At 35.5% G+C, this 25,086-nt stretch overlaps 1 protein-coding gene across 1 annotated transcript; it reads right to left on the bottom strand.

The window, feature by feature from the left end:
• Positions 1–242: 242 nt before the first annotated feature.
• LOC145673843 (uncharacterized) lies at positions 243–20,926 on the bottom strand. The gene is made up of 3 exons (XM_081743614.1): positions 20,839–20,926; positions 7,964–8,019; positions 243–671 (listed from the first exon to the last, which is right to left on the bottom strand). The coding sequence occupies exons 1-3, from the start codon at positions 20,851–20,853 to the stop codon at positions 389–391; spliced, it is 354 nt and encodes a 117-aa protein (XP_081599740.1). The 5' UTR covers positions 20,854–20,926; the 3' UTR covers positions 243–388.
• Between the last annotated feature and the right edge of the window lie 4,160 nt (positions 20,927–25,086).

The raw sequence follows: 25,086 nt of genomic DNA, 5'->3' as shown, positions 1-25,086 counted from the left end.
AATTTACCTCTGCATATTTATATGCAGAATAGTGACACTAACTGCATCATATAAACTAATTTATGTATAATCCTAAACTACGTAAATAGATTTGATACAAAAATATTTTCGAATATTTTCATGACGGTTTTACCATTTTCTCCCACTTTTTACATAACCTATATTGCACCTTGTGAATGCACTTTGGTAAATAACATATATAGAAACAAGAAAAAAACAAATACTTTATTCATGTAAAACAACATCAACAATAACAATAAAGTCAACAATAACACAAACATCACAGTTGTAACAATTAAACTGTCATTAACTATCACCATAACAACAAGATCAACAATAAAAATAAATAAGGTGAATTAAATGTTAATGACGCTAATGGCAACTGCTTTTATTCATACATCGTCTCTGGGCACGCGTAGCCATACCGACGGGCATAGTGGAAGGGATGGTCCATTTCGGGATCATAACCATAATCGAAGGATGGGGCATATCCGTAGTCAGGTGGGTATGGGTATCTGGGCATTGGATACATTGGTGGATAAGGGTATGGTGGGTATGGGTGATAACTCCTTTCTTCATGTGGATGCGGATGAGAGTGCGAATGTCCATGTTCATGGTGGTCATGCATAAGATGAATGTATTCCGGCACGTGAATCTGGATCTTATGTTTCCTGGAAATAAAGGTAAGAAATCATTTAGTTATAAGTAGAGGTTGAATGTTTAGGCATTAAAAACTTGGAAAAGAGGCAGGCAAATAGGCACTTAAAATTAAAAAAATAGGCACTAAAATATAACTCGAAATAATGAACATAAATACCCAATACAATTAAAAAACAAATTCAAGTGATAGTTAAAATGTTCAAAGAATATATAAACATATATTTTTTTTAGTACTTTCTTTTACTGTATATATAAAAAGAAGCTTGACATGCATTTCATGTATATTTGGTAAATACATTCTCTACAGCACTTTATCACTACACAAAACAATCCATTTTTTCACTTTATCAGTACACACAGCAGTCCAGTTTTATAGCACTTTATCAGTGCAGATAGCAATCCAAAGTTTTACATATTGTCATCACAAGCAATACTTATATTTCTCGGAAGAGGCAGAATCTTTTTTTGAAATACTAAATTATATATTTTCCCCCAATAAAGTCTGATTTTGATGAATATACATAGAATAGGCAACCTTAGGCACTAAAGCAATTATTTAGGCAGAAATGGGTGAAATAGGCAAAATAAAATTGGCTTAAATTGAAACTATAACACCCTGTAAACTTCAAAACGTTTTTTTTTTTGATCATATCTTTAGTATTAAAGGATAGGGATTTTGTCTAATATTTGGTCTCCAGTTATAACGTATTGTGAAATGGGAGAATAGACAAAGTATGCACAATGCAGGGAGCCATAATGTAAAGTGGATAATTAATTAAGGATTATAAGGGAGACTAACTCAGTTCGTAAACTACAAGCGTTCAAATATTTGGGTAAAAGTGTACAGCTTTTAGGGAAGCAATTCATACAAGAACAACCAAGGGATGCATTAAGTAACTCTCTTACTGATTAGAGTTGGAGATATGTCTAAAAATGTAGTCAATATGGACAATGAAGGTAGACACGGCTTAGAAATGTGTGTTGAACTTGTGGTGTCTCCAAAAAAATACTCATATAGAGGGTATCTCAGGAGGAAGGGGCAATAATTCGAGAAAACGGTAGTGTATGTGATTCTTAGCCAAAATAGTTCATATGAACATGAGTTCGATCCTGAACGATAACCGAGTTTTGAATAAACATAAAAATGAATAAAAACGTAGAAAAGGTACCATGTAAAACATGGGAATGTCAGGGTATTTGTATAAGTAAATATTAGGAACAGGAGGGGTACTCTGATACTAATTGTTATGGCATTAATTTGTCGTGTATTAGCAATTAGTACACCATAATTAAGTAAACAAATAATTAATATTGAAAAATACAATGTTAACACGTGCTGGTCGGTACTGACATCAACGATTGTGAGTAGTTAAAATGACTGCATAACAGATCACAGCAGATTCTCACAAATGATGACACGAACATTAACTCACTTCTTAGTACGTTGGGGGACATCTTGTGTTGCACTACGAACCTCCAGATGTGGATGGATTAACTCACCAACACTTATATTGTAAATTTTCATTTCATCTTCTGTATTTACTAGAGATGCAAGGGCTCGGAAAAAAACCGGCTTTTTTGGAAAAAAACTCGGTTTTTTCTGCTTTGCTTTTTTGCTTGGGAAATTTTGGGCTTTTTTCAAAATACTGCTTTAAATTGATAAAACAGACTTTGTATCGCTTCTCTATAACAAAAAAAAAAAATCATTTAATTGCTGGTTGATGCTGATAATAATATAAAACATCGAAAATAAACTATGAATTTCGAAAAAAAATATTTCAAACAATTTTTATTCAACATATTTATGAATTTCACAGGAACATTATGAATTCCACAGGATTAACCAATGTATATAATAAGAATTTTTTAACCTCCTATATACAAAAGTAAGCAGAGTTGGCAAGAACCGTGGTTGTTTTTGAAAATGCCAAAAACCCGTTTTTGGGGGGATGTTTAAACCAGGCTTTTTTGACTTAGATTTTTTGCTTTATGTATTTATATTACATATTCACAGAAATAAGTTTGTTTCGCCTTGATGTTATTCTGCAACAGCGGGGTTATGCCGGAAGAACTCCCATAAGCTTAAAGAAGTGCGGTCAGTAAATTTCTTAAGTTGAGAATCTCCCGCCCTAGCCATTGGGAAAATCTCGTCATTACTTGAAATGTAAGACAATAACGGGAAAATCATGTTATTGCTTTGCATGTAAAATTTAAAGGTCAACGTACCATAATCAGTACGCTAAAACTGAGGTATTAAATTACAAATTTAGTACCGGTACGTAGATATCATTGAAAGTCCAATCCAAGCTAATGTTGGAAGCTACGTAGGCAATCGATAAATTTTGCCAATTTCTATCAATATATTTAAGCAATATTGGCTTCTTTATAAAACAACACGCATTTAGGCATGCAGAAATATACAATTTGGTTTGTTTCGTATATTTAGGCTTAACATCCTTACGAAATACCGAGGTTATCAAGGAGAAGACTTTCGCTTAATCTGACATCCGAACCGCTACTTGGGTTACGCATGAAAGAAGGTTGTGGTTCGACCGAGAATTGAACATGGGACACCTTGATTAAAAGGTGAAAGGGAAATAAAACTAATGCAGGTGGTTTCATATCTGGAAACGTCACCATGAAGTTCACACGATTCGCATTTTTCATTCTTTTTATTTTTGTGGTTTATACCAGTTATTAAAAAAAAGTTGGTGTAAACCAGCCAACCCTAAAAGTAAACACTTCTTTCTAAAGAATACACAAATAACTGGCAAAATAGTGTTTAGTATTTTTACTTCAAAATATTCCATACCCTCTTTTTGAAACAAAATAAAATTAAAATAAAACATAAGAGAAATACTTAGATTTATATGATACATTTAAAGGCTGCACATCTAGAGCTTTTGGTTCTGTATATTCTTGAAATTCTACAGTTAAGTTTTAGAGAACCACCATCACAGTTTACCCAATCCTCAAGTTTTCTGAATTTTTAACAAGAGGGATTCAACATATCATTACGGAACTCCCCCCACCCCCAAAACAAAAAAGACTACGGAATATATTTAAGTTAAGCTAAATACAACTGCACAACAAACATGACTGAGTGATTAGCTTTTGAGCTTCTATCGGGAAGTCCGGGATTCAACCAGCATTCGACCATTCTGACAAAGCTTTTCTTCATACCATCTGTGAATGTAGAAATAGTGCGTGTACTGTGAGTTCGGCGACTTCCTTTTTTATTGTTTTTAAATCGATATTATTACTAATTACCAGCAGTGACGGTTTTGCGAAGGTTAGGAGGGCGGTCTTTCGGACTGAAGCCCGTTCCCCAAAGTTACGGAATGTCTACAACAAACGAAATATCTATTATTTATGCCTTTACTCATAAACTTTAAGCTCCCGTCAAATAAAAATTACGAATGTTTAAAAAAACTAAACATTAGTAAGAAACCCTTCCCAAAATACTTTTCTAAATCCGCCACTGATTCTCAGTATAAAATGATTTTTAAAGTTATATCCGGAAGATTATTGCTAAACATATAAACGAAACGAAATATTAGTTATGCCTGAACTCATAAACTTCAAGCACTTCCCAAATAAAATTAGGACTTTTTAGGAAACGAAACAATCAGAAAATAACCCTCCTAAAGTATTTTTCTAAATCCGCTACTGATTATTTGTATAAATTGGTATTGAAGGTTGTGTCCGGAAAATTATTGCTAAATCACTTCACAGCTACAGTATAACAGAAATGTGGAAGTACGGTTTGACGTATATATTGAAAAACGTATGCTTTGACGGATAAATAGAAAAACGGGCAAGTTTAACTTTTGCGCTAGAAGCTAGAGTACTAAAAGCTCTTAGAAATGAAACACGGATGACAAACTAGAGAAGAAAAAAAGATGTCGATAACTCAAAAGTTAAAATAAAGTTAAATAGCCTCTAAAATTACCCTCAAATACTACATTCTTCATGTTAGCTTTAATTCGTAAAACATGTGCTCCATCCATCTTGATGGTGAATTTCAGAGCGAAATATCACATTCAGGTCATGGAATTCTTATCTAACTATAGAATATACTATAAGAAAGCTATTTAGATAGAAAAATCATGAAGTTGAAAAAAGCCAAAATTTCCAAAATTCTCGTTTTTTTCCCAAAAAAGCCGGCTTTTTATGTGAAAAAAAACATCGATTCAAAAAAGCCGGCTTTTTTGCATCTCTAGTATTTACTGTTTCCTGGTGAATTTTCCTTTTCATCACCCCCTGTAATCAGAAACCAAGAGTGGCAAGGTGGCTAACTAACCTGATAACGAGGTGGCTAACGATAACGAGGTGGCTAAGTAACCTGATAATGAGGTGGCTAACTAACCTGATAACGAGGTGGCTAACGATAACGAGGTGGCTAAGTAACCTGACTTCCATGACCAATCCATCGATTAGGGCAAGTGGTATACAAATGTTCAATGATCAACCCACTTGCTCACAGAAAGTTAACCTCAAACCATTTAGACCAAAGATAAAAATTATCTTGTGCAACATAAACGAGCACGTTTTTTTTTTGTTTGTTTGTTTAAAAATTTGTTATATACTTAGGTACAACATATATATTTTTTCGGGACCGGAAAGTGATGGCAACATTGTCAAAAATAAACAAAACTGAAAACAAACGTGTTTTTCGCACAGTTTTTCCACTATTTTTGGGCCCTCAAGGTGAAGGCCTCTTCAAACAATTCTTTGCCAAAGTTCGCAATTTTCCTTTCTCTTGCGTCCCTTCTGCTTCTGTCGTTCACTGGATGCTTCACTTGTGTCAATTTCGGAATAGAAACACCAAATATATTTCCGTTACAGTGCTTCAACTTCAAACGACTCTTGCAAACACATAACTCGCGTCGGTTCCTCGTATCTATCAGTGCTTGCTTCAGTGGCCGCACACAGTGGCGCTCTCTACCGCGAGCTGTGTGTATTCTTCTCGAAGTTCAAGATTATCAAGCGAGAAATTCAAGATTGTACAGTCAGCGACAAAAGTTCTTTCCGTTTGATGAAAGTAATTTTGAGAATAACTTCAGAATGAAAAGACAATTTGAGTGCAGTTTTCAGTAAATTAAAAAGAATAGAATTTTATGTAAGTTCCTGCCTTGAGGTATAGGATGAAGCTTAACGATTGCATATTCATCATGTGAGTGATTTCATTCGCATACAATAATGTTGAAACAAATATAGTAAACTGCAATTATACGCTTTCATAAATCGGGATACGTTATTAATCAGCTTGTTCCAAGATTTGAAAACGTTCTTAACTAGCTTTAACACAATCAACCACGAGTGTTAGTTTCAAGTTTTTTTTTTTTTTCAGAGGAAGTTTTTATAAAATGAATGGTAAAGAGAAGAAAGAAGGAATGTCACAAGACTACATATTCGAGAAAATGGCTTTATTGAGAACCGTGTAAAAAATGAGTAGGGTTGAATTACACAAACTTAATAAAGTTAAATTTTATTGCCCAGTCGCTATTGTACGCAGTGAAATAGTACCAAGAGTCGCCAACAGATAGGTCAAAACTCTGGATAAAGCACACGTATGGACATACTTTTTTTTTTTTTTTTTTTGAGGTTCAGTGTATTTGGCATCTACATTTTCGTGATGCATAAAATTATAAGTATAATTAGGTTGAATTGGCAGTTTGTTGATGCAAACAGCAAGGATTGACGCAATAATTGCAAAACACAAGGCAGAATTGAACACATTGCAAAGAGGTATAGTGGCAATTTATGCTCTATTTCTATTTATTGCATTAAGAGCAACAACGAGCTCTATGCGAACAAATAAGCACAATTCAGGGGTATAGAAGCAAAAGTTGTTAAATCAATTCTTCAATTTTGTCAGGAAACGAAAAGAAAGTGACTTCCTTATGTTTCAGCATTGTTGCACATTTTTTTTTCTTTAGTGATAGATTTCACTCATATGGATTAAGTAGTGGCCACTAAAAAAATGATCAACAACAATCCTGAAACATAATGGAGTCACGTTTGTTTCGTCTCCTGACAAAATTGAAAAATTGGTTTAACAACATTTGCTTCTATACCCCTGAATTATTAACAATTAGTTGGATTGTAAAAACGAAGTAAAGTTTTTCAGTTTAACGTCCTATAATTACGGCCTTTATGCTAAAGTAGACAGGTGATTAAGATAGGCGAATGATGATGGAAGAATTAGTGGGATGAGAATGTAGAAGGAAACGGGAATACCCCGAGAAAACTCATGATCACGACGTTGTCTACCACAAATTTACTTGCCCCGGGGTCGAGCCAGGGACCCCACGCACCAGAGGTAAGCGCTTTACCAGTTATAGCTGGATTATAAATAAAATAAAAAAAATAACAGGCAGTATGATGGCTTGGATTCAAACACTGACATGTGAATTAAAATGGAGGCACTTACGCTACGATACGGATGTTATCCAACGGAGGCACTTAATGGGTAAATGCGGGCTCACAAGAAAGATAGCATCAATTTCAATTTTATTCTTTTGGTATAATTTCTACCCTAATTTTATCATCTCCTCTCGAAATCGAGGATTTGCAAAGAATAAACACAAATGAAAAATACATATCCTTTCTTACACGCATTACTTACATCAGGACACCCAGACCTGCTAAATCATTGCTAAAGATTGCAGCTACAGTGTTGCGACCTCACGAAGGTGCTTGTGGCTCCGCATTGCGTGGTCGCCGACGCTCTCACCTTCAGTGCGAGCGGTCCCGGGGTGGGCACTCCATCGAAAATGTGTAGAAAGGTTTTTCAGTCCAGCCATCCTGAATGAGGTTTTCCTGAGTTTTTTTTTTCATTCACAACAGGCAAATGCCGGGGTGGTACCTAACTTATAGATCCCAGGCCGCTTCCTTCCTTCCACAATCCTTTCTTCCCTTCCTTTCCCCGGATAATGTGCTCGCCGAGGGACGTCATCCCTCAAACGTGACGGGCTATCATGGCCACATGTGGCGAAAGCCCAGAAATCTAAATCCCAAATAATCAAGGTGCTCATTAGAGGAGTAACAAAATTAATTTTCGTGAGTGTGTGTCTTCTTCAAAGAAACTTGCTAATTCACTTTTATTTACAAAGTCCTATATGTTTGGTTATAGATTAAATTATAAAACAAAGAAATACGATTATTTACTCAACTTAAATAGTTATTCTATGTAAGCGAATTTTTGACGTTATCTGCGTACTGTTGTCAGAATATGATATGTAAAAGTTAGTAGCAATAAAAGACAATGAAAGCTAACAATCAAAATATAAAGACTTACTTCTTCTCCTCCGATGGCCAAACAAAGAGAAGAACAGCAAACAAAGGGAGAATCACCTGCAACAAATCACATTATTATTATTACAATGGTTAAAAAGTAGGTGAAAATCTACACAAATATACAGATGCACTCAGTGACAAAAGAAAAGAACTTAATACAACTTCACAGGTTGCAAGGTCATACAACATTACTGTAATGATTACAATACAGATCAATCTCCATCAACGGGTTTCATTATAGAGCATAATACGTGTTGCTTATCAGTAAGTAGTTGCACCCCCTCGGGCAGAGATTACATACGTTTATGTAGTTTCTAAGTCAGTCGTAGAGTTGTCGTGTTGTTGCTTGAGGGAAGTCAGTAACTGTGTCTTGAAACCTTGTAGATTGACAGTGCCGTTTAGTTGGCGTCTGAGCTAGTCCCAATTGTGTCCAATTGGAGATAAATCAAGTGATTTTGCTGGCCAGGTAAGAGCGTCAAAATGACGTAGACAGTCGTGTGTTGCCGAGCTTTATCTTGTTGAAGGATTACATCAGCGTGGTCTCACAGAAGGGGAACACGTTGGACGTAGAATATCACCCAAATATCGCTATGCCATCACCCTTCTGCGAATGATTACGAGAGGTGACCGAAAGTCACACGCGATAGCTCTCCATACCAGAAGTAACGCCTGTGTAACGCATGGGAAGGTCATCTGTTGTAATATAGAATCGAAAGTCATTACTGACCACAATTCATTCCTATTCATGAGTATTCATTACTTATCTGAGTGGGATACTACTCCATGCGCTGTCCTTTGTGCACTGGTGTTAATGGTAACCTACGCGGGGATGGCGCACCCGCAATTAACTGATACCAATCATTGAGACTAGGTGCGAAACTTTACAACACACTGTCCTCTACTTGCGTCCGAATAGCAGGTTCAAACATCACAGGGTCACGTAATGATTCACGGCAATTCAAAGATCCTCCCGTGTCGTGCACTATCGTGTTCAAACCTAACCTCCAAGTCGTGCGCTTGTGTCTTCACGTTAGAGATATGAGGTGGAAAATTCCTGCTCTTTCGTTCGAAATAAATATCCATCACCATGTATGAAGCTTCACATGAAGCTATACAATAGGTTGATTTCATGCATAGGAATATTAATACAATATATAAGAGAAAGCACTCGCCTGCATATAAACTAAGCATGTCATTTAAAGGCCCAATTCATGTTAATTACAACTGCCCAATAAAATTCCTGTACGGTTGAGATCTGTTTGAGAGATTCAGCTTGGAAGTTTATATATATACTAGCCTTTGGCAAGCTGGGGGCTTCGCCCCCAGACCCCCGTATTTGCTCGGCCTACGGCCTCGCATGTCATATGTTCGTGCATTTATTCTTAATGTTTCCTTAAATCGGCCCAACATCCCCAGATCTCATATTTATCATCCTTTGCTCCTTAATACTCTGCTTAATAACTCACAGTTTATTTTTTCATATCAACCTTTGTTTTGTCAACCACAATTTATCAACTTATTATATAATGAATGATGATGTTGGATTCTCATTTTCAGAGGTCTTTTTTTCTTATTTATAATTTTCAAAAAAGAAATCTGGGATTTTTGTTCAACCATAACTCTTGCATATTTCTAAGACAAAGGTCGATTCTTTTTCTTGTAACTTTGTAGTATTTCCACACCACCCCTGTGGTATCCTGCTACACGCATACTCCTTTGAATGAAAGCTTTTGCTTCGTCATGTCTTTCGTATACTAAAAAAAACTGGAACGTAAGTGGTATTTGTGTCTGGGAAAGTTCGTATCATAGTGTGAAAATGAAATTCAATATGATTTGTATTTGGAGAGGCACCAAGCATTCTCCATAAAGAAGCTTAAAGCGATTTCTTTTTGCGTAGACTCTTATGTTACTATCAAGTATAAGTGAAAAGGAATTTTTGCAGCAGACATGTATCATACTCCGAAATGAAAGTCCAATGGTGTTGTTCCCTGGGTAATTCCATAGCTATCACTCACTAAAAGGAACTATCGTAGAAGTTGTGGGTATACAACATTCTTTACAAAAGCGGTTCCTTCAATTATTCTTTCAGACTGAACCAGTAACACAACTGAATCCCTTGATCGGACACGTCCAAGTGCGACGTACAGTTGGCCGTGAGCGAATACGTCACTCAGAAGACGTCCCATATAAATAACATTGGAAAGATTTTTCAGTTCCCCATAAAACCACTTTAAGGTTAGAAATTTTCATTTCTGATGGTTTACTTAGGTAAAGCTAACGAAAACGTACAAGCATACCGAATTTGAAGTTTTTATTCCAATTATAAGTACCTAAAACATGAGATTATAGGTCCAGAAAAAGTCTCATTTAAATAACATGGGGAAATTCTTCATCCCCTCTTTAGACCCCCTAAAAATTAAAAATATTCACTTTTGGCAATTTTCCTGCGGGTTTGTCCCGAAAAGCTATAACCATTTCAAATTTAATCATTGTAGCCCTGCAGGAAGTGCTCAATAATTTGAGGGTGTAAAAGGTGTCCCATATAAAAAGCATTGGAAATATTTTTCAGTTTCCTATAAAACCACTCTAAAGTTGGAATTTTTTACTTTTGGTAATTTTTCTGTCGGTTAGTCCTGAAAGGCTACAATAATGCCGAATTTCATCATTCTAATCTTGCCGGAAGTGCCTAAACATTTTGGGGTATAGAAGACGTCCCATATAAATAACATTGGAAAGATTTTTCAGTTCCCCATAAAACCACTTTACGGTTAGAAATTTTCTTTTCTGATGATTCACTTAGGTAAAGCTAACAAAAACGTACAAGCATACTGAATTTGAAGTTTTTATTCCAATTCTAAGTACCTAAAACATGAGATTATATGTCCAGAAAAAGTCTCATTTAAATAACATGGGGAAATTCTTCATCCCCTCTTTAGACCCCCTAAAAATTAAAAATATTCACTTTTGGCAATTTTCCTGTGGGTTTGTCCTGAAAAGCTATAATCATGTCAAATTTAATCATTGTAGCCCTGCAGGAAGTGCTCAATAATTTGAGGGTGTAAAAGGTGTCCCATATAAATAACATTGGAAATATTTTTCAGTTTCCTATAAAAACACTCTAAAGTTGGAATTTTTTACTTTTGGCAATTTTTCTGTCGGTTAGTCCTGAAAGGCTACAATCACGCTAAATTTCATCATTCTAATCTTGCCGGAAGTGCATTTTGGGGTATAGAAGACGTCCCATATAAATAACATTGGAAAGATTTTTCAGTTCCCCATAAAACCACTTTACGGTTAGAAATTTTCATTTCTGATGATTCAGTTAGGTAAAGCTAACGAAAACGTACAAACATACCGAATTTGAAGTTTTTATTCCAATTCTAAGTACCTAAAACATGAGATTATAGGTCCAGAAAAAGTCTCATTTAAATAACATGGGGAAATTCTATATCCCCTCTTTAGACCCTCTAAAAATTAAAAATATTCACTTTTGGCAATTTTCCTGTGGGTTTGTCGCGAAAAGCTAAAATCATGTCAAATTTAATCATTGTAGCCCTGCAGGAAGTGCTCAATAATTTGAGGGTGTAAAAATGTCTCATATAAATAACATGGGAAAGATTTTTCAGTTCCCTATAAAACCGCTCTAAAGTTGAAATTATTTAGTTTTACTGATTTACTTAGGTAGTGCTAACGAAAATGTGTAAGCATACCGAATTTCAAGTTTCTGTTCCAATTCTATGTACCTAAAACATGAGATTATAAGTCCAAAAAAAGGTCCATTTAAATAACATGGGGAAATTTTTCATCCCCTCTTTAGACCCCCTAAAAATTAAAAATATTCACTTTTGACAATTTTCCTATGGGTTAGTTCCGGAAAGCTACAATCATGCCAAATTTAATCATTGTAGCCCTACAGGAAGTGCTCAATAATTTATGTCAGCTCATTTAGTTTTATATATAGTTAGGATATATATATATATATATATATATATATATATATATATATATATATATATAAGAGTATTTGCACATTTAAAACATTTAAGTATAACATTATTAGCAACGAATGTTGACATTCAATTTGAAATATATCGGAGGCAGCGAAAAAAAATATTTTGCAATAACTAACGGGTTTGTTTGTTAAAATTAGTCATTATACTCTTCTTAATAATGATAGGTTCGAGATGGAAATTGATCACTGTTGTTCTTCTGTTCTATGAAGAAATAACGCAGGCAAAATACTTCCTTGCATCATGAATATTTTATATGTGCAATTGCGTTGCATCCGTCAAAGGAACAGTTCGCACAATCAAAGCGAGAAGTAAATTTGACAGGTAATTCAAAAGGTATGCAATTTGTTAGATAGTCTGCCCTGTACAGCACAAACTGCAACAATCCAATGGATCGTGGTGATTGGAACTAATTCATTAGCATGGGAACGACGTTTATTTGATTGTTTCGTTGGTGCATCATAATGTCCGGATGAAGAAGTTTCGTACTATGTATAATAATCTCCTGCCACAATCTTTGATTGGTCGGAATCTAAACACATCAAATGGTTGTACAAATCGTGTGCAGATCTTTGGTATATTCTCAACCATTACGTCTTTGCCATCCGTCACCCAACTTCCAATGAACAATTTGTGAATGGGCCCCAGTGATCAAGCAGTAGCAAGTTCGAACCGTCAGGCTTCACCATGGGAAAGAATACTTAACTCGTTTAAATGTGCGTATACTCATTTTTGATATGAGCTTCCAAGTTGAATATTTCAAACAGTTCTCAACCGTACAGGAATTTTATTAGGTTGTTGTAATCCGCAATAATTGATCTTTCAAATGGCATGCTTATTTTCTATGCAGGCGAGTGCTTTCTTCCAAACTTCCCTTGTAAGTTCGCTGTATTTTTAGGTGAAATATTGTCACATTCTTCCAAATAAGCATTTTAGAGAACTGCTTTGTTAGAAGCAACTCTGTGTGTTTTTTTTCTTTCTTCAAAAATTACCTATAAATGCTTCATGAAATTGATCTCTGGTCACTATGACGAATTACTTTCCCTTTGAATAACTACAGACAACATATTTGCGAAATCGGCCTATAAGTTTTATTTTCTTTCAACAAACATAGAACATTTACATTAAAATAAGTTTCATATTGCAGGTTAGTTTTTGTTTCGTTTCTAAATGTTAAATACGCATTTATCAATACAAACAATAATTAGTTAAACAATGTTCCGCAGTTCTTTCTTACTTTCATCCTAGCTTTGTAAATTCACATGCATCTCACGCGTGTGTTTTATGGATCCTTTAATTATCTCGCAATAATCCCGTGAAATGGCTGAAGCCGGAAACGCTGTCAACATGTCCTTTCATATTTCATTCCATTTTTCTTTATTTGAGTGTGAATGTGAAGGTTGTAGCTGAAGGTAAGCTTTGGAAAAATCTTCCAGATCTGATAGTGTAAAACGTGTACTAAAATAATACAATTGCAAATGAATTAAAAGCAGAATTTTTCAGTATTCTTAGACATATGGCCATATTTCTCTTACAGATGTTATCTAAAAGACAAATCTCAGTTTGTGTGAAGATGAGGCTACATTTATTTTAATTAAAACTGATTTACTACTTTTTTTATCATTGTTACTTTGACGGATTAACCAATGAATATTTTTTACAGTTGTTTATTGCCCCTCTTCTTTTACTGTTGATTATTATTTTGTGAAGATAAAATAACGGGGACGGAAAATCTGTATTCTTTTCTTGGGAGTTGGCAAGAAGTGTAGAAAGAAGCAATAAATCCCTGAGCATCCTGGAACTGGAGATAATTAAAATAAAATGAGTAATTTACCATACCGAACTTTCTCGCTCTTATTCATTAGTGTCATGCTTTAGTAATTACTGAAATATTTATTCCTGGAATATGAAAAAAAAATCATAGTTTTTTTTTTTTGGAAACAAATTACTTATGCTGCTATATCATAGATATATAAAATGTTGAACAACATATTATAGCTTTTTTTTTAAAAAAAAATGTATTCTAGAAAAAAATATGATCTGTTGTGTTTCATCATCCATTAAACTACCCTTATATTTTACAATACGAATAAAATTTACACACACACACACACACACACATACACATACATACATACATACATACATATACAGGGTGTTGTAAATTCAATACCTATTTTTAATTTACATTATCTTAGAAACTATTATCAACCCTAGCTGACGTGTGAAACTGTTTACTAATGTCAGGTTTAGCATTTATGATTTCAGAAGTTGATCCAGTGAAAACCGCAAAATGGCTGGTGTATACAGCGTAGAAGACAGAGCTAAAATTGCACCCAGATATGAAGTTTGGAGGTCGGTGGAGGATGGAGGTCGGTCGCACGCAGCTTTGATCTAAGCCAATGCGACTTCATCCTTTGGAGTTGGACCAGCAAACAAGTGTACAAGTTAAAACCCAGGGATATTAACAATCTTGAACAAAATATGAGTGAAGTGTTTGCAAATATTTCTGTTGGGATGCTAACAAGAGCCGTGCATTCTGTTCCTGAAATATTCCAGAGGTGTGTGGAAAATGCGAGTGCATACGTTGAAATGTAATTTAATAAACAAATGGTACAACCTAATAATGTATTCAATGGTAATAAAACTGTGATAGGTTGTTTATTTTTTTTTTAATATTTATTGTTACAAATAGGTACTGACTTTACAACAACCCTGTCGCCTATATATATGAAGCAAACACAAAACTGGAGAATCTTATAGAAATTTTAAGTTGAAAATTTGATTCAAATATGGGCTATGACTTTGTAAACTCTGTACACGGAGACAAATGCCTAACAGATGGACATATATATTGAAATAACTTTTTTGGTACGTAAGGGCCATGCAATTTGTAATTGTGTTGAAATTTAGACTTTTGCTTTCCACAATCATTATACTTTCCTTTCTAGTTAAGTCGTTAGCAAAAAAATGAAAATGAAATATTTATTTTAACGTATCACGATTATGTACCGAGGCCAAGGGAGACGTTGATGATGAGCAACGAAAGAAATGGTGGAATAAAGAAGGTGGAAGGAAACGGAAGAACGTCCAGAAAACTCATCCACACGTTGTTTGTGCACCACATACGTCACGTGGCGCAAGCTGGGATCGAAGATGGGGCCTCACGTAGCAGAGGTGAACGCTTTATCACTGAGCCACCGCGGCCCTGTCGTCGCTGGAATGCAGACTGTTTTTTTTAAAGGAATGAATCTTATAAATACGTAAACTTAATAAGAAGAAAAATATTTGACTTAATAAGTTATGTACTTCGGTACAGGTTCGCTAATTTCATATTATTATTATTATTATTATTATTATTATTATTATTATTATTATTATTATTATTATTATTATTATTATTATTACACAAAAAATGCAATACCTTTATGTTTCAGACTTCGAAAAAAATAGTTTAGTGCTATTTTGTAATTCGTAAGAGTTTATGAAATACTTTCTTATTATTTTTAAAATAGCACTAAAATAACGCCATGCATTAGAAGTAACAATTCAGTAAGTGCACTGGAATGCTATTGTATTATATTTTACATTTGGTCATAGTTGAAAATGTGGTTGAATTTTTAAACATTCGTTGCGTCTACACCAGTCATCTCCAACTGGTTGGTATATGTGTGGGATCGCTTACAGAAGTAACACACACACACATGGTGTTACAAAAATGTATCATAATATTTTGAGAACAGATTTCTCACATCAAAATAAGAAACAAAACATTCGCATAAACCTGTGTTCAAAAGTGGATAGTTTCAAACTTAAAAGGTGGTGAAAAGGTGAAAGAAGTGCAATTTAAATGTTCTTAGCTCCACTACTATGGGACCTCTTGTAGTCGGGTCAAGACATCACTGAGGAACTGGTATGTAAACTATCCAAATAATCATGTTTAAGAATGTCCCAGTACTTGCACGCCAATTTTTAGAGAGGTAGGTGGAGAATGATCAAGTACTTCCAAACAGCCTCTCTAAGAATGATTGAGCAAGTATCGGAGGTTCTGAAAGGTGGACTTGACTACACCTCCTCCTCCACTGATGTGATGAATCAAAGTCCAAAATATTGTCATATATTTTTGTAACACCATATATATATCGAGAGGGAGAGAATAGACTACAGGAGGGCAGAATTGTATAAGCAAACAAGCAATGTTGGCAGCGTACGCGTTGTCATCGATCCACAACTACTATGCGTGCGAAACTACTGACTACGTTAAATGTGCTTTTGTTTTTGTTTATCAACATTAAGCTATCTGGCTGTAGCTTGTTTTCTTTTCGTATGCTTTATTGTGAAGGGGATCAGCGAACTGTGTCGTCACAAACAATTCAATTAAAACTTATTTGTCTACACCATCATGATTATGAGCATAAGTCACGTGACCACGACGACTCGTGACAGGCCTGGGATCTACACCAATCACAGAACTGCTTGAATCACGTGTGATGCACTGAAAGAATTCGGTACGATTCGTAGAGCTGCCTCCCGAACGCACATTTGATAAAACATAAAACAACTTAAGTGCACCAATAATGTTGCCAAACTCAAAAGACATGGCGAACGAGCAACGAGAAAACAACACTAATGAACTAAAACACAAAACACTGACAATTATTGGAATTAAATTGTGTCAAGAATATAAAACATTAATATTAGGAATGATCCAAAAGAATGGATCAAAAGGTTGCGATCTTGGCCAAAAATTTTAAGAATGATTCAGAAAAAGAAATGCATCGATAAATTACTTTCTTGGCCGATAATTGATTTGTGGATCAGAAGCCACAACGTTTTTGAACGGCCTCTAAACCGAGTTTTCATTTTCTTTCTTTCTTTTCTTTCTTTTTCTTTTTCTTTTTTTTAACGAAACAAGCACATATACTAACTAGGGAAGTACATGAAGTGGTACGCGGGGATCTGCATGTGTTATACATCGTTGGAAAGGTCACACCAAGTATACCTCACATGTGAAACATCTCGCTTGAATGGGGTCTGTAGGGGGTGTAGTTAACATTTGAAGATCAGAACAAGGGACGCACCGAAAGAGAACAAAACGTGGACAAAATAGAAATCTATGATGTAGGCGTGGTAATTGTTTGAGACGTGGTATATGTAGGCTTAAAAGGTAGCTGAATACGAATCTGACATCAAATGTTTACAAATCAATATGGCGGATTCAACATGGCGGACACAAATTACGAGAAACAAGCTATGGATTTAAAATTGGAAATATAGAGACACTCGACGTCGCTATGCAAGAATTGGATACCAAAATGCAAAATTCAAAATGACGGACCAATATTTCGGAGAAAATGCAAAACTATGGAACTGAAAGCAGGTAGGTAGAGATTTTCGTAGTCGTAGAGTACGAATTTAATGTTGAAAATGCAAAATGCAATATGATGCATCCAACATCGTGGACAAAATGTCCAAAAGTACAGAATGGACGTATGTGTGTCGAGACGTGCCTGGGTTCCATCTAGATCTCGTCTCGATTTGGAAAAGCACATTAGAGACTAGACCAAGACAAGATCGAAACTAGTCTCGGTGTCAGTACCATCCCTGTTACGGAGAGTGGCCATTTGTCATACATAATCCGCACGAGTGTCATACATAATGGCGTGCAGAATATAAAATGAAATGAAATCTTTGAGTTTTACGTCCCACAGTTATGCCAGCAAGACTAAAGGAGACGGTGATCGAGAGAAATGAAAGAAATGGTGGAATGAAGAAAGTGGTTGGAAACGGGAGATCGAGGAAACCCACGCACACGGTGTTTGTCCACCACAAAGTTCACTTGGTGCGAGCTGGAATCGAACCAGTTACATCATGCACCACATATTTGTTCAATTATACTAAAATAAGGAACACTTTGGCTTATGACTCAAAGTCTCATTGTAGCAGAAACGAACATTTCCATTAGATTTTAACCTGCGAAAAGTCAATGTACCATGTTTGTTATCAACCATCCTTGAAAGACCCGCTCTACATTGTCCGGAAGCCGGAAGCCAGGGTAATAGTCTCTTTCTTCTAGACTTTCTGAATAAAACTTGGTGAATTTGTGTTTATTTCCCATACGAGCAACGTGTCATGCTTGTCTTATACATCTTAACTTTACTATTTCTATTGGATGACCTGTAGTTGTTGTGAAATAAAAGCTTGTATAGCCTTTTAATTTACCTGAATGTATGCCTCTTTTGCTCCAAATACCTTTATCAACATTTAATTTCGAAACCCGGCAGTTCCCGTTTTTGTATTCGTGTTAGGGATCAATTTCCATATTCATACAAAATTGGGCAGATTGAGGTCTTATTGATTTTAATGTTTTTGATAGATATTTGTTAAGACAATAAAATGTTTTCCAGTAGGGTAAACTTAGTATATAAATAATATGCAATATTTTTCTACAGGACAAAAATTAAAAACAGTAGTTGATTGTTACTCGGAGTTGATAGCTAAAACGAACATCAGTGCTTTCTCAACACCTGATGTGAGCGAATTGACGTACGAATTTAGAGTTTGCACGATTCTATTTATTAAAAAAAGCTTCCTTCCTTGTGAAGGTCAGCGACTTGTTTTACCCTTCAGCAGTGGTAAGTAGTGGGAGGTAGGGGAGTTTCCTATCAGATTGCCTGGAACAGACTTTAGTGCCTTAAATGATTATGAACTTAGTACGTCCGTCTGTTACTCTACACGATAACTCTTGAATGAAAGCCTTTTTATTTTCGGTAACATATTCACAGGTTACGGAGACTTTAACGGTAGCTCTAAATATAACTTTTTCTAGCATCGAAACGAAGGTGTAGAATTGCTGAAAGCTACAGTTACACATTGCGCAGTTAGGTAGTAGCAATGATCCTCCAGCAGTTGACATCTATCGGACGAATTAAAATTTTAAGAATTAGGAATAAATGTAAGTTTCACGTGTTCTTCTTTATTGCCTTTTAATTATTATTATTATTATTATTATTATTATTATTATTATTATTATTATTATTATTATTATTATTATTATTATTATTATGAATAATAATAATAATAATAATAATAATAATAATAATAATAATAATAATAATAATAATAATAATAATAGCTAACACTATGGCCTATGGAACCCGAAGGTTTAATGCCGTGTTCACAAAAGATCTCCATTGACTTCTATCCTTAGCCAATTGAATCCAGTTTCTACTTAGTATTTCTATTTCTGCGAAATCCATCTTAATATTATCCTCAGATCTGCACCCAGGTCTTCCTAATGTTGGTTTTCCGATTGCATTTCCAGTTAAAACTTTGAAGGTTTTCCTACTTTCTTCCATTCCGGCTAGACGGCCTGCCTACCTGAGCTTCCTAGACTTGATGACACTAACAATAATTGGTAAACGGTATAAATAATGCAGTTCATCGTTATGAAGTTTCCGCCATTCCCTATTCTCGTTCCTCCTGTTTCTGAATGTTCGTCTCAGGATTTTATTCTCAAATACATTTAGTCTGAGTTCTTCCGTCAGAGTAAGCGACAATGTTTCACAACCATACAACACAACAGGCATGATTATATTTTTTATATATTTTAAACCTTCGCATTCCTCAACAAAATTCGCAACGACAAAATCTTTTCTTTTATAAGTATTTGTTTGCTTCAACTATAAAGATTTGCAAGATGATACCAGTCTTGTTGACGAACACTCTCCAATTTAAAAAATGTCACAAGAAACAAAAAATGACCAATTAGCAGCTTTGGAAAAGCAGAAAAGATCTCCTAAGGATCTTCTACCCTCTTACATTCTACTGATGTAAAACTCTCATAACTTCAAGATATGTCAAATGTGCATGGTAACTAATAAAGCATTATGAAGTATATCTGGTGTTGTAAAAATGACGCCCACGGACTACGGACCACTATTCTACAAGTTGGAAGAAAGCGGAAGAATAAAACATAATTGAACACCTTAGGGTCCCTCGTCTGAAGAAACCCATTGCACTATGTGGCAACGTCGCAGATAAAGAGTAGTTCTACCAATCCGTTAAACAGTTACATGGATTCTTTCCAGATGGCAATTCAAGTCAATACAAGTTGACACTAACACCATCTATCTATTAGCGTAGCAATTGATGTAACTGCTTGATGGACTTGTAGAGCAATCCCAATGCTAATGGTTGAAAGTTAGTCTACGATGTTGCCACATAGTGACATTTTTAGTTCTTCGCAGCAGCTGAACGAGGCTCTAGAGAATATGTCATTATACAGCATTTCCAATTTGTTTTTACCTGTAGAAACCTCTGTTGTCCTTGGGCGCCATTTCTAGAACACTCGATATATATATATATATATATATATATATATATATATATATATATATATATATATATATATATATATATGAAACTAATGCTAAAGTTTCGTTATTTGCCATCTTCTCTTGACTTAATTTAATTTCAGAAACTCATATTCTATTAATATCCTATTTGACCAGTCTTGTTTCAATTCAACATACAGTATCTGATTAAAACCGAAAGTTAAACTCGGAGGTTCGAATGCAGCTCAGCTCTATTTTTTAGCAACGAACCTCAAATTTAAAAATAAAAATACAAAGGTTTCACTTAGAAAAAAAACTAAGTACCAAGAAACTGCACAAAGTGTATTTCTCACAATGTAATCACTTTTTTGTTTATAATATTAATAACTGAAACTTAAAAAAAAAATTAAAAAAAAATAAATATGCTTGTTTTGTTCCCCAACACTCTGTTATAACACTTCACAATCACGACACCACACTACATCAAACATATCTGATCACTTGTGTTCTATCTGTAAAGCAACACCTACCTGTCGCCAATACATTGCTGCGAATTTCTGTGATTAGGGTTATTCCACCCACAGTGACTTGTTAGTTCGGCGGGTCCCAAGCCCACTGACTTGCCACAATTAAGAGTGTTTAGCTTTTATACAAAGATGCACACTTGGTAACGAAGCATGACATTCTTGCATTACTAAACCCAGTATATGGAACGTAATCACATATAGACATGCGTTGTTTCTAAAAGTCATGTTCCCCGTCACACTGAGTTAAGTTGCATTTACTGTTTTCTTTCAGAATCGTGAGCTCATGTTAGGGTTCTTTTTTAAGTCTCTTATTGTTTTAGTTTTAAAGCTTCGTTGGGTACGAAAGTTTTCTCTCAAGACAAAATTTTCTTTCTTTTTTTTTAATTTTTTAACATTTCACTTTCCATTTAAATTTGTTTACAATTTTAGAGTTGCGAGTTATTCTGTATGCAAGGCGTGCATATTGGTGCTGTGTGGCAGAAACAAATACAACAGGCCTATCGAAATATTTACCTCAGACGTAGAATCATATACTTCCAACGTATTTTAGAGGAGCAGAGACTCACTGGTAGAGCTCTGATTTCTGGCGTGGGCATCTCTGGTTCAATCCCACGTAATGCACGTTTGTGGTGGACAACATGATGTCCGTAGATTTTCTCAGAGTTTTCCCATTTCCTGTCACTTTATTATTCCACAAATTTTACTAATATCAGACGCCTTCAATTATATCCATCTTATTTAAGATCCAAAAGTATGACAGTGTAATGGTAAATATTCCGATTTCTAATGTGCTATAGTCCCTATTCAACATTAACAATGTCTAGTGGCCCTGTGTAGCGTAGTCGCCATAGATCTCGTCTTCGGTGCGAGCAGTCAAGGATTCGATTTCCGGTGAGGACATTGAGTCAAGAAACTGTAAAAAACATCCTTTTCAGACCAGCCATTATGAGTGAGGTTTTTATTGGATTTTCATCAATCACACCAAGCAAATGATGGGATGGTACTTAACATGGATAGATCCCAGGCTCTTCCTTCCTTCCCTATATTTGAATAGTGTGATCGCCGAAAGACGTCATACTTCATACGTGACTGGCTAACATTTCCATAGATGACGAAATCCCAGAAATCTATTCCTAAATCCTAAATTAAGAAATCCTATATTATCTTACCTGGCTATTGTTTGTACCTTGTAAAATCCCTCAGAAAAATAACATATTTCTAAGTAAGACCTACATCCTTTCAGGCTGTGGTTCCCATTCCTTGTTTTCAATTTGCATCCGTTTCCAGCACCAATTGTGTGTGTGCTATTCAGTGCCAATTAAAAACGAAACGAGACAAGACACAATTTTCGTCACATCATACAAGACAAGACAGACTTCTAAGAGTAACATACACGCTTTCCGGGGTTATACGTTACTTTGACAGCAGCTTTTGGAAGCAAAATTGTTTCAAATCTTGTGGTGTATGCAATCATAAGGTGAACCAAAATATACTTGTGTACTGAGTTGTGCTGAGGTGGCTAACACGTACACTTTCTTTCATCATGGTTTCAGATTTAATTCCTATTGCGGTACTAACCTTGGGGTACATATTGCATTGAACACCAGTTTGTATCTTCCTTTAAACAGAATGTCCCGTCTCAAGCACTTTTGAATGCATAAGTTCGTCAATGTAGGTTCAAACTCCTAAATTCATATAACTTCAATTATTTGCATAAATATCCTAACTATATATAAAACTACAAGAACTGACATAAAATAAACGAATACTTCCGATTGACATGGAAAGTTGAAATTTAGCGTGATTATAGCTTTCTGGGACTAACCTACAGGAAAATTCCCAAAATTGAATATTTATAATTTTTAGTTGTTCTAAAGCGGCGACGAAGAAATTCCTAGTGTTATTTAAATGGGCCTTTATTTTTGGACCTATAATCTCATGTTTTAGGTACTTGGAGTTGGCATTAAACTTAAAAATCTTTATGCTTATACGTTCTTGTTAGCGTAACTTAAGTAAATCACCAGACATAAAAAAGTCCAACTTTAGAGTCGTTTTATAGGGAACTGAAAAATATTTCCCATGTTATTTATATGGGACGTCCTCTACCCCTCAAAATGTTTAAACACTTTCGGAAGTATTAGAATGATGACATTTGACACGATTGTAGCCTTGAGGTAATACCCCACAGGAAGATTTCCAAAAGTGAACATTTTTAGTTTCTAAGAGGTCTAAATGGGGGATAAAAATTCAATGTTATTTAAATTGGCGTTTCCTTGCGATACAAAATCTTATCTTTTGGATAGTTGAAATAGGATAATAAACTTTAAATTTGGTAGAATTGTGGGTTTCTGAGGTGTGGGGCCGTAAGCCTAGTAAACGCGGGGATCAGGGGCCTAAGGCCCCAGCTGAGTCAAATTTCGGAAATGTTAAGAGCAAATGCAGGAAATTCAGTCTTGATGTAAAGGCTGATAAATAATAGATGCTAGGTCGTAGGCAGAGTAAACGCAGGGATCTAAGGGCGGAGTCCCCAGCTATCAAACGCTAGTCTTAATATATTCAATTCTCCTGTTTTGATAGAGATAGTGACTAGCTTTGGAGCACGTATGTTCTCCGAAATGAAATGAAATGAAATCTTTCAGTTTTACGTCCCACGGTTATGCCGGTTAGGCTAAAGGAGACGGTGATTATGAGAGATGAGTGAAATGGTGGAATGAAGAAAGTGGGAGGAAACGGGAGAACCCCGAGAAAACCCACGAGCACGGTGTTTGTCCACCACAAAGTTCACTTGGCGGGGGCTGGGATCAAAACCGGGACCCCAAGCACCAGAGGTGAACGCTCTACCACTGAGCCACCGCGCCCCGTATGTTCTCCGAAAGCGCCAGTGTGTCGAACATGTATCATACTTGACGTGCAGTCCAAATCAAATTATATCTCACCAGGAACTGAACTCATGTCTTTCACACCCAAAGCGAAAACGTTAAGCTTATAACTGCAATAAAAGTCATTTTTCACTCAATGCAGTTCATGTGTATACGGGGACCATACGTGATGCGATGTATTTCTATCTCCAGAAAATAAATACGCCGAATAAATATTTTCAATCAAATATAAAATAAAGCATAACTTCAAATATATATGTATAATGTGTGTGTGTCTTGGTGCAATATTAAATTTGAGTTAAAATATTCACTTCGCGTCGGGTTCAAATCGCTTAACGAGCTCATAAGATTGATTTTTCGTCACATCAATCAAATGAAAATCAAATGAAAGATGAAAAATACTGTGTGGCTACCCTGTGTGGAAATTGATGTCATGAAGAATAATGATAAATACGAATATTAGTGTCGAATCCACAGATTTTTAGATCACTGAAATGGATGGTGACACTTCCCATGCCGTCCGTTTCGGTGCAAGTTCAGCCCCTATCAGGATAACGGAGTGAGAAGGAATGAAAAACAAATGTCCAAAATGACCAATATTAGTGTTGCATCAATGTTTTCCGGGGTCGTTAAATTGATTGGTTAATTAGAGAAAATTAGTCAACATCATGATTGTCACGTGGCCCGGAGATTCACAAGAGCAACGCCAAAGGCATTGATCGTTATGTACTCTACTCTGTTATTTATTTTCAAATATTGTGTATAAGCATTATTTTTCCAGTTCGAAGCCGGTCAGTTCTGCTAGTACTTTATACATCACAGTTTAGTTATTTAGTTGGAAATAAACTGAAATCAAATTTCGTTTATCAGTATCACATATATATGGCAACTAGTCTACAAATATGAAAAAATAGCATTTATTTAGATAATACTAACAACAATAACACCTATACATTAAAATTCTTCTTTCGTCTATAGATCTTTGCAGGGGGGAGATTTTTAATCTTGGAGGGCATCCTGAAAAGCCTGTTCAAAAACTAGGTTTAAAGTCATTTTTACAAGCTGCTTTCACGTCGTCAATTGTTTTCCTTTCAACGAGGATTTCAAACGGGAAAACAGAAAGAAGTCTTCGGGAGCTAAGTCTGCACTGAAGGATGATTTGGCCTTCCCGCGTTTGATTTGGTGAGATAGTTGCATCGCAACTTGCACAAGAGATGAAACAGAGGTTTACAAAATCCTTCAGCTCCGAGAGCCCGGAGACAACTGAGCTGAGGAAGCTGTTACTTGGTAGTTGACTTACATCACCATCGATCGCGGCGGATGAAGCGTGATGCAACGTACAGTCGCTTCACAATAAAATGTGTGACATTAC

Source organism: Thermobia domestica, chromosome 17 (genome assembly GCF_964235325.1).
Source record: "Thermobia domestica chromosome 17, izTheDome1.hap1.1, whole genome shotgun sequence".
Classification (NCBI taxonomy): domain Eukaryota; kingdom Metazoa; phylum Arthropoda; class Insecta; order Zygentoma; family Lepismatidae; genus Thermobia; species Thermobia domestica.
The sequence above is the reverse complement of the archived record's forward strand: the minus strand, read 5'-3'. Positions and strand labels throughout refer to the sequence as shown.

Coding starts and splice junctions, on each gene's coding strand:
- LOC145673843 (XM_081743614.1), bottom strand. Junction 672..7,963: donor TGGCCATCGGAGGAGAAGAA/GTAAGTCTTTAT, acceptor CTTTATTTCCAG/GAAACATAAGATCCAGATTC.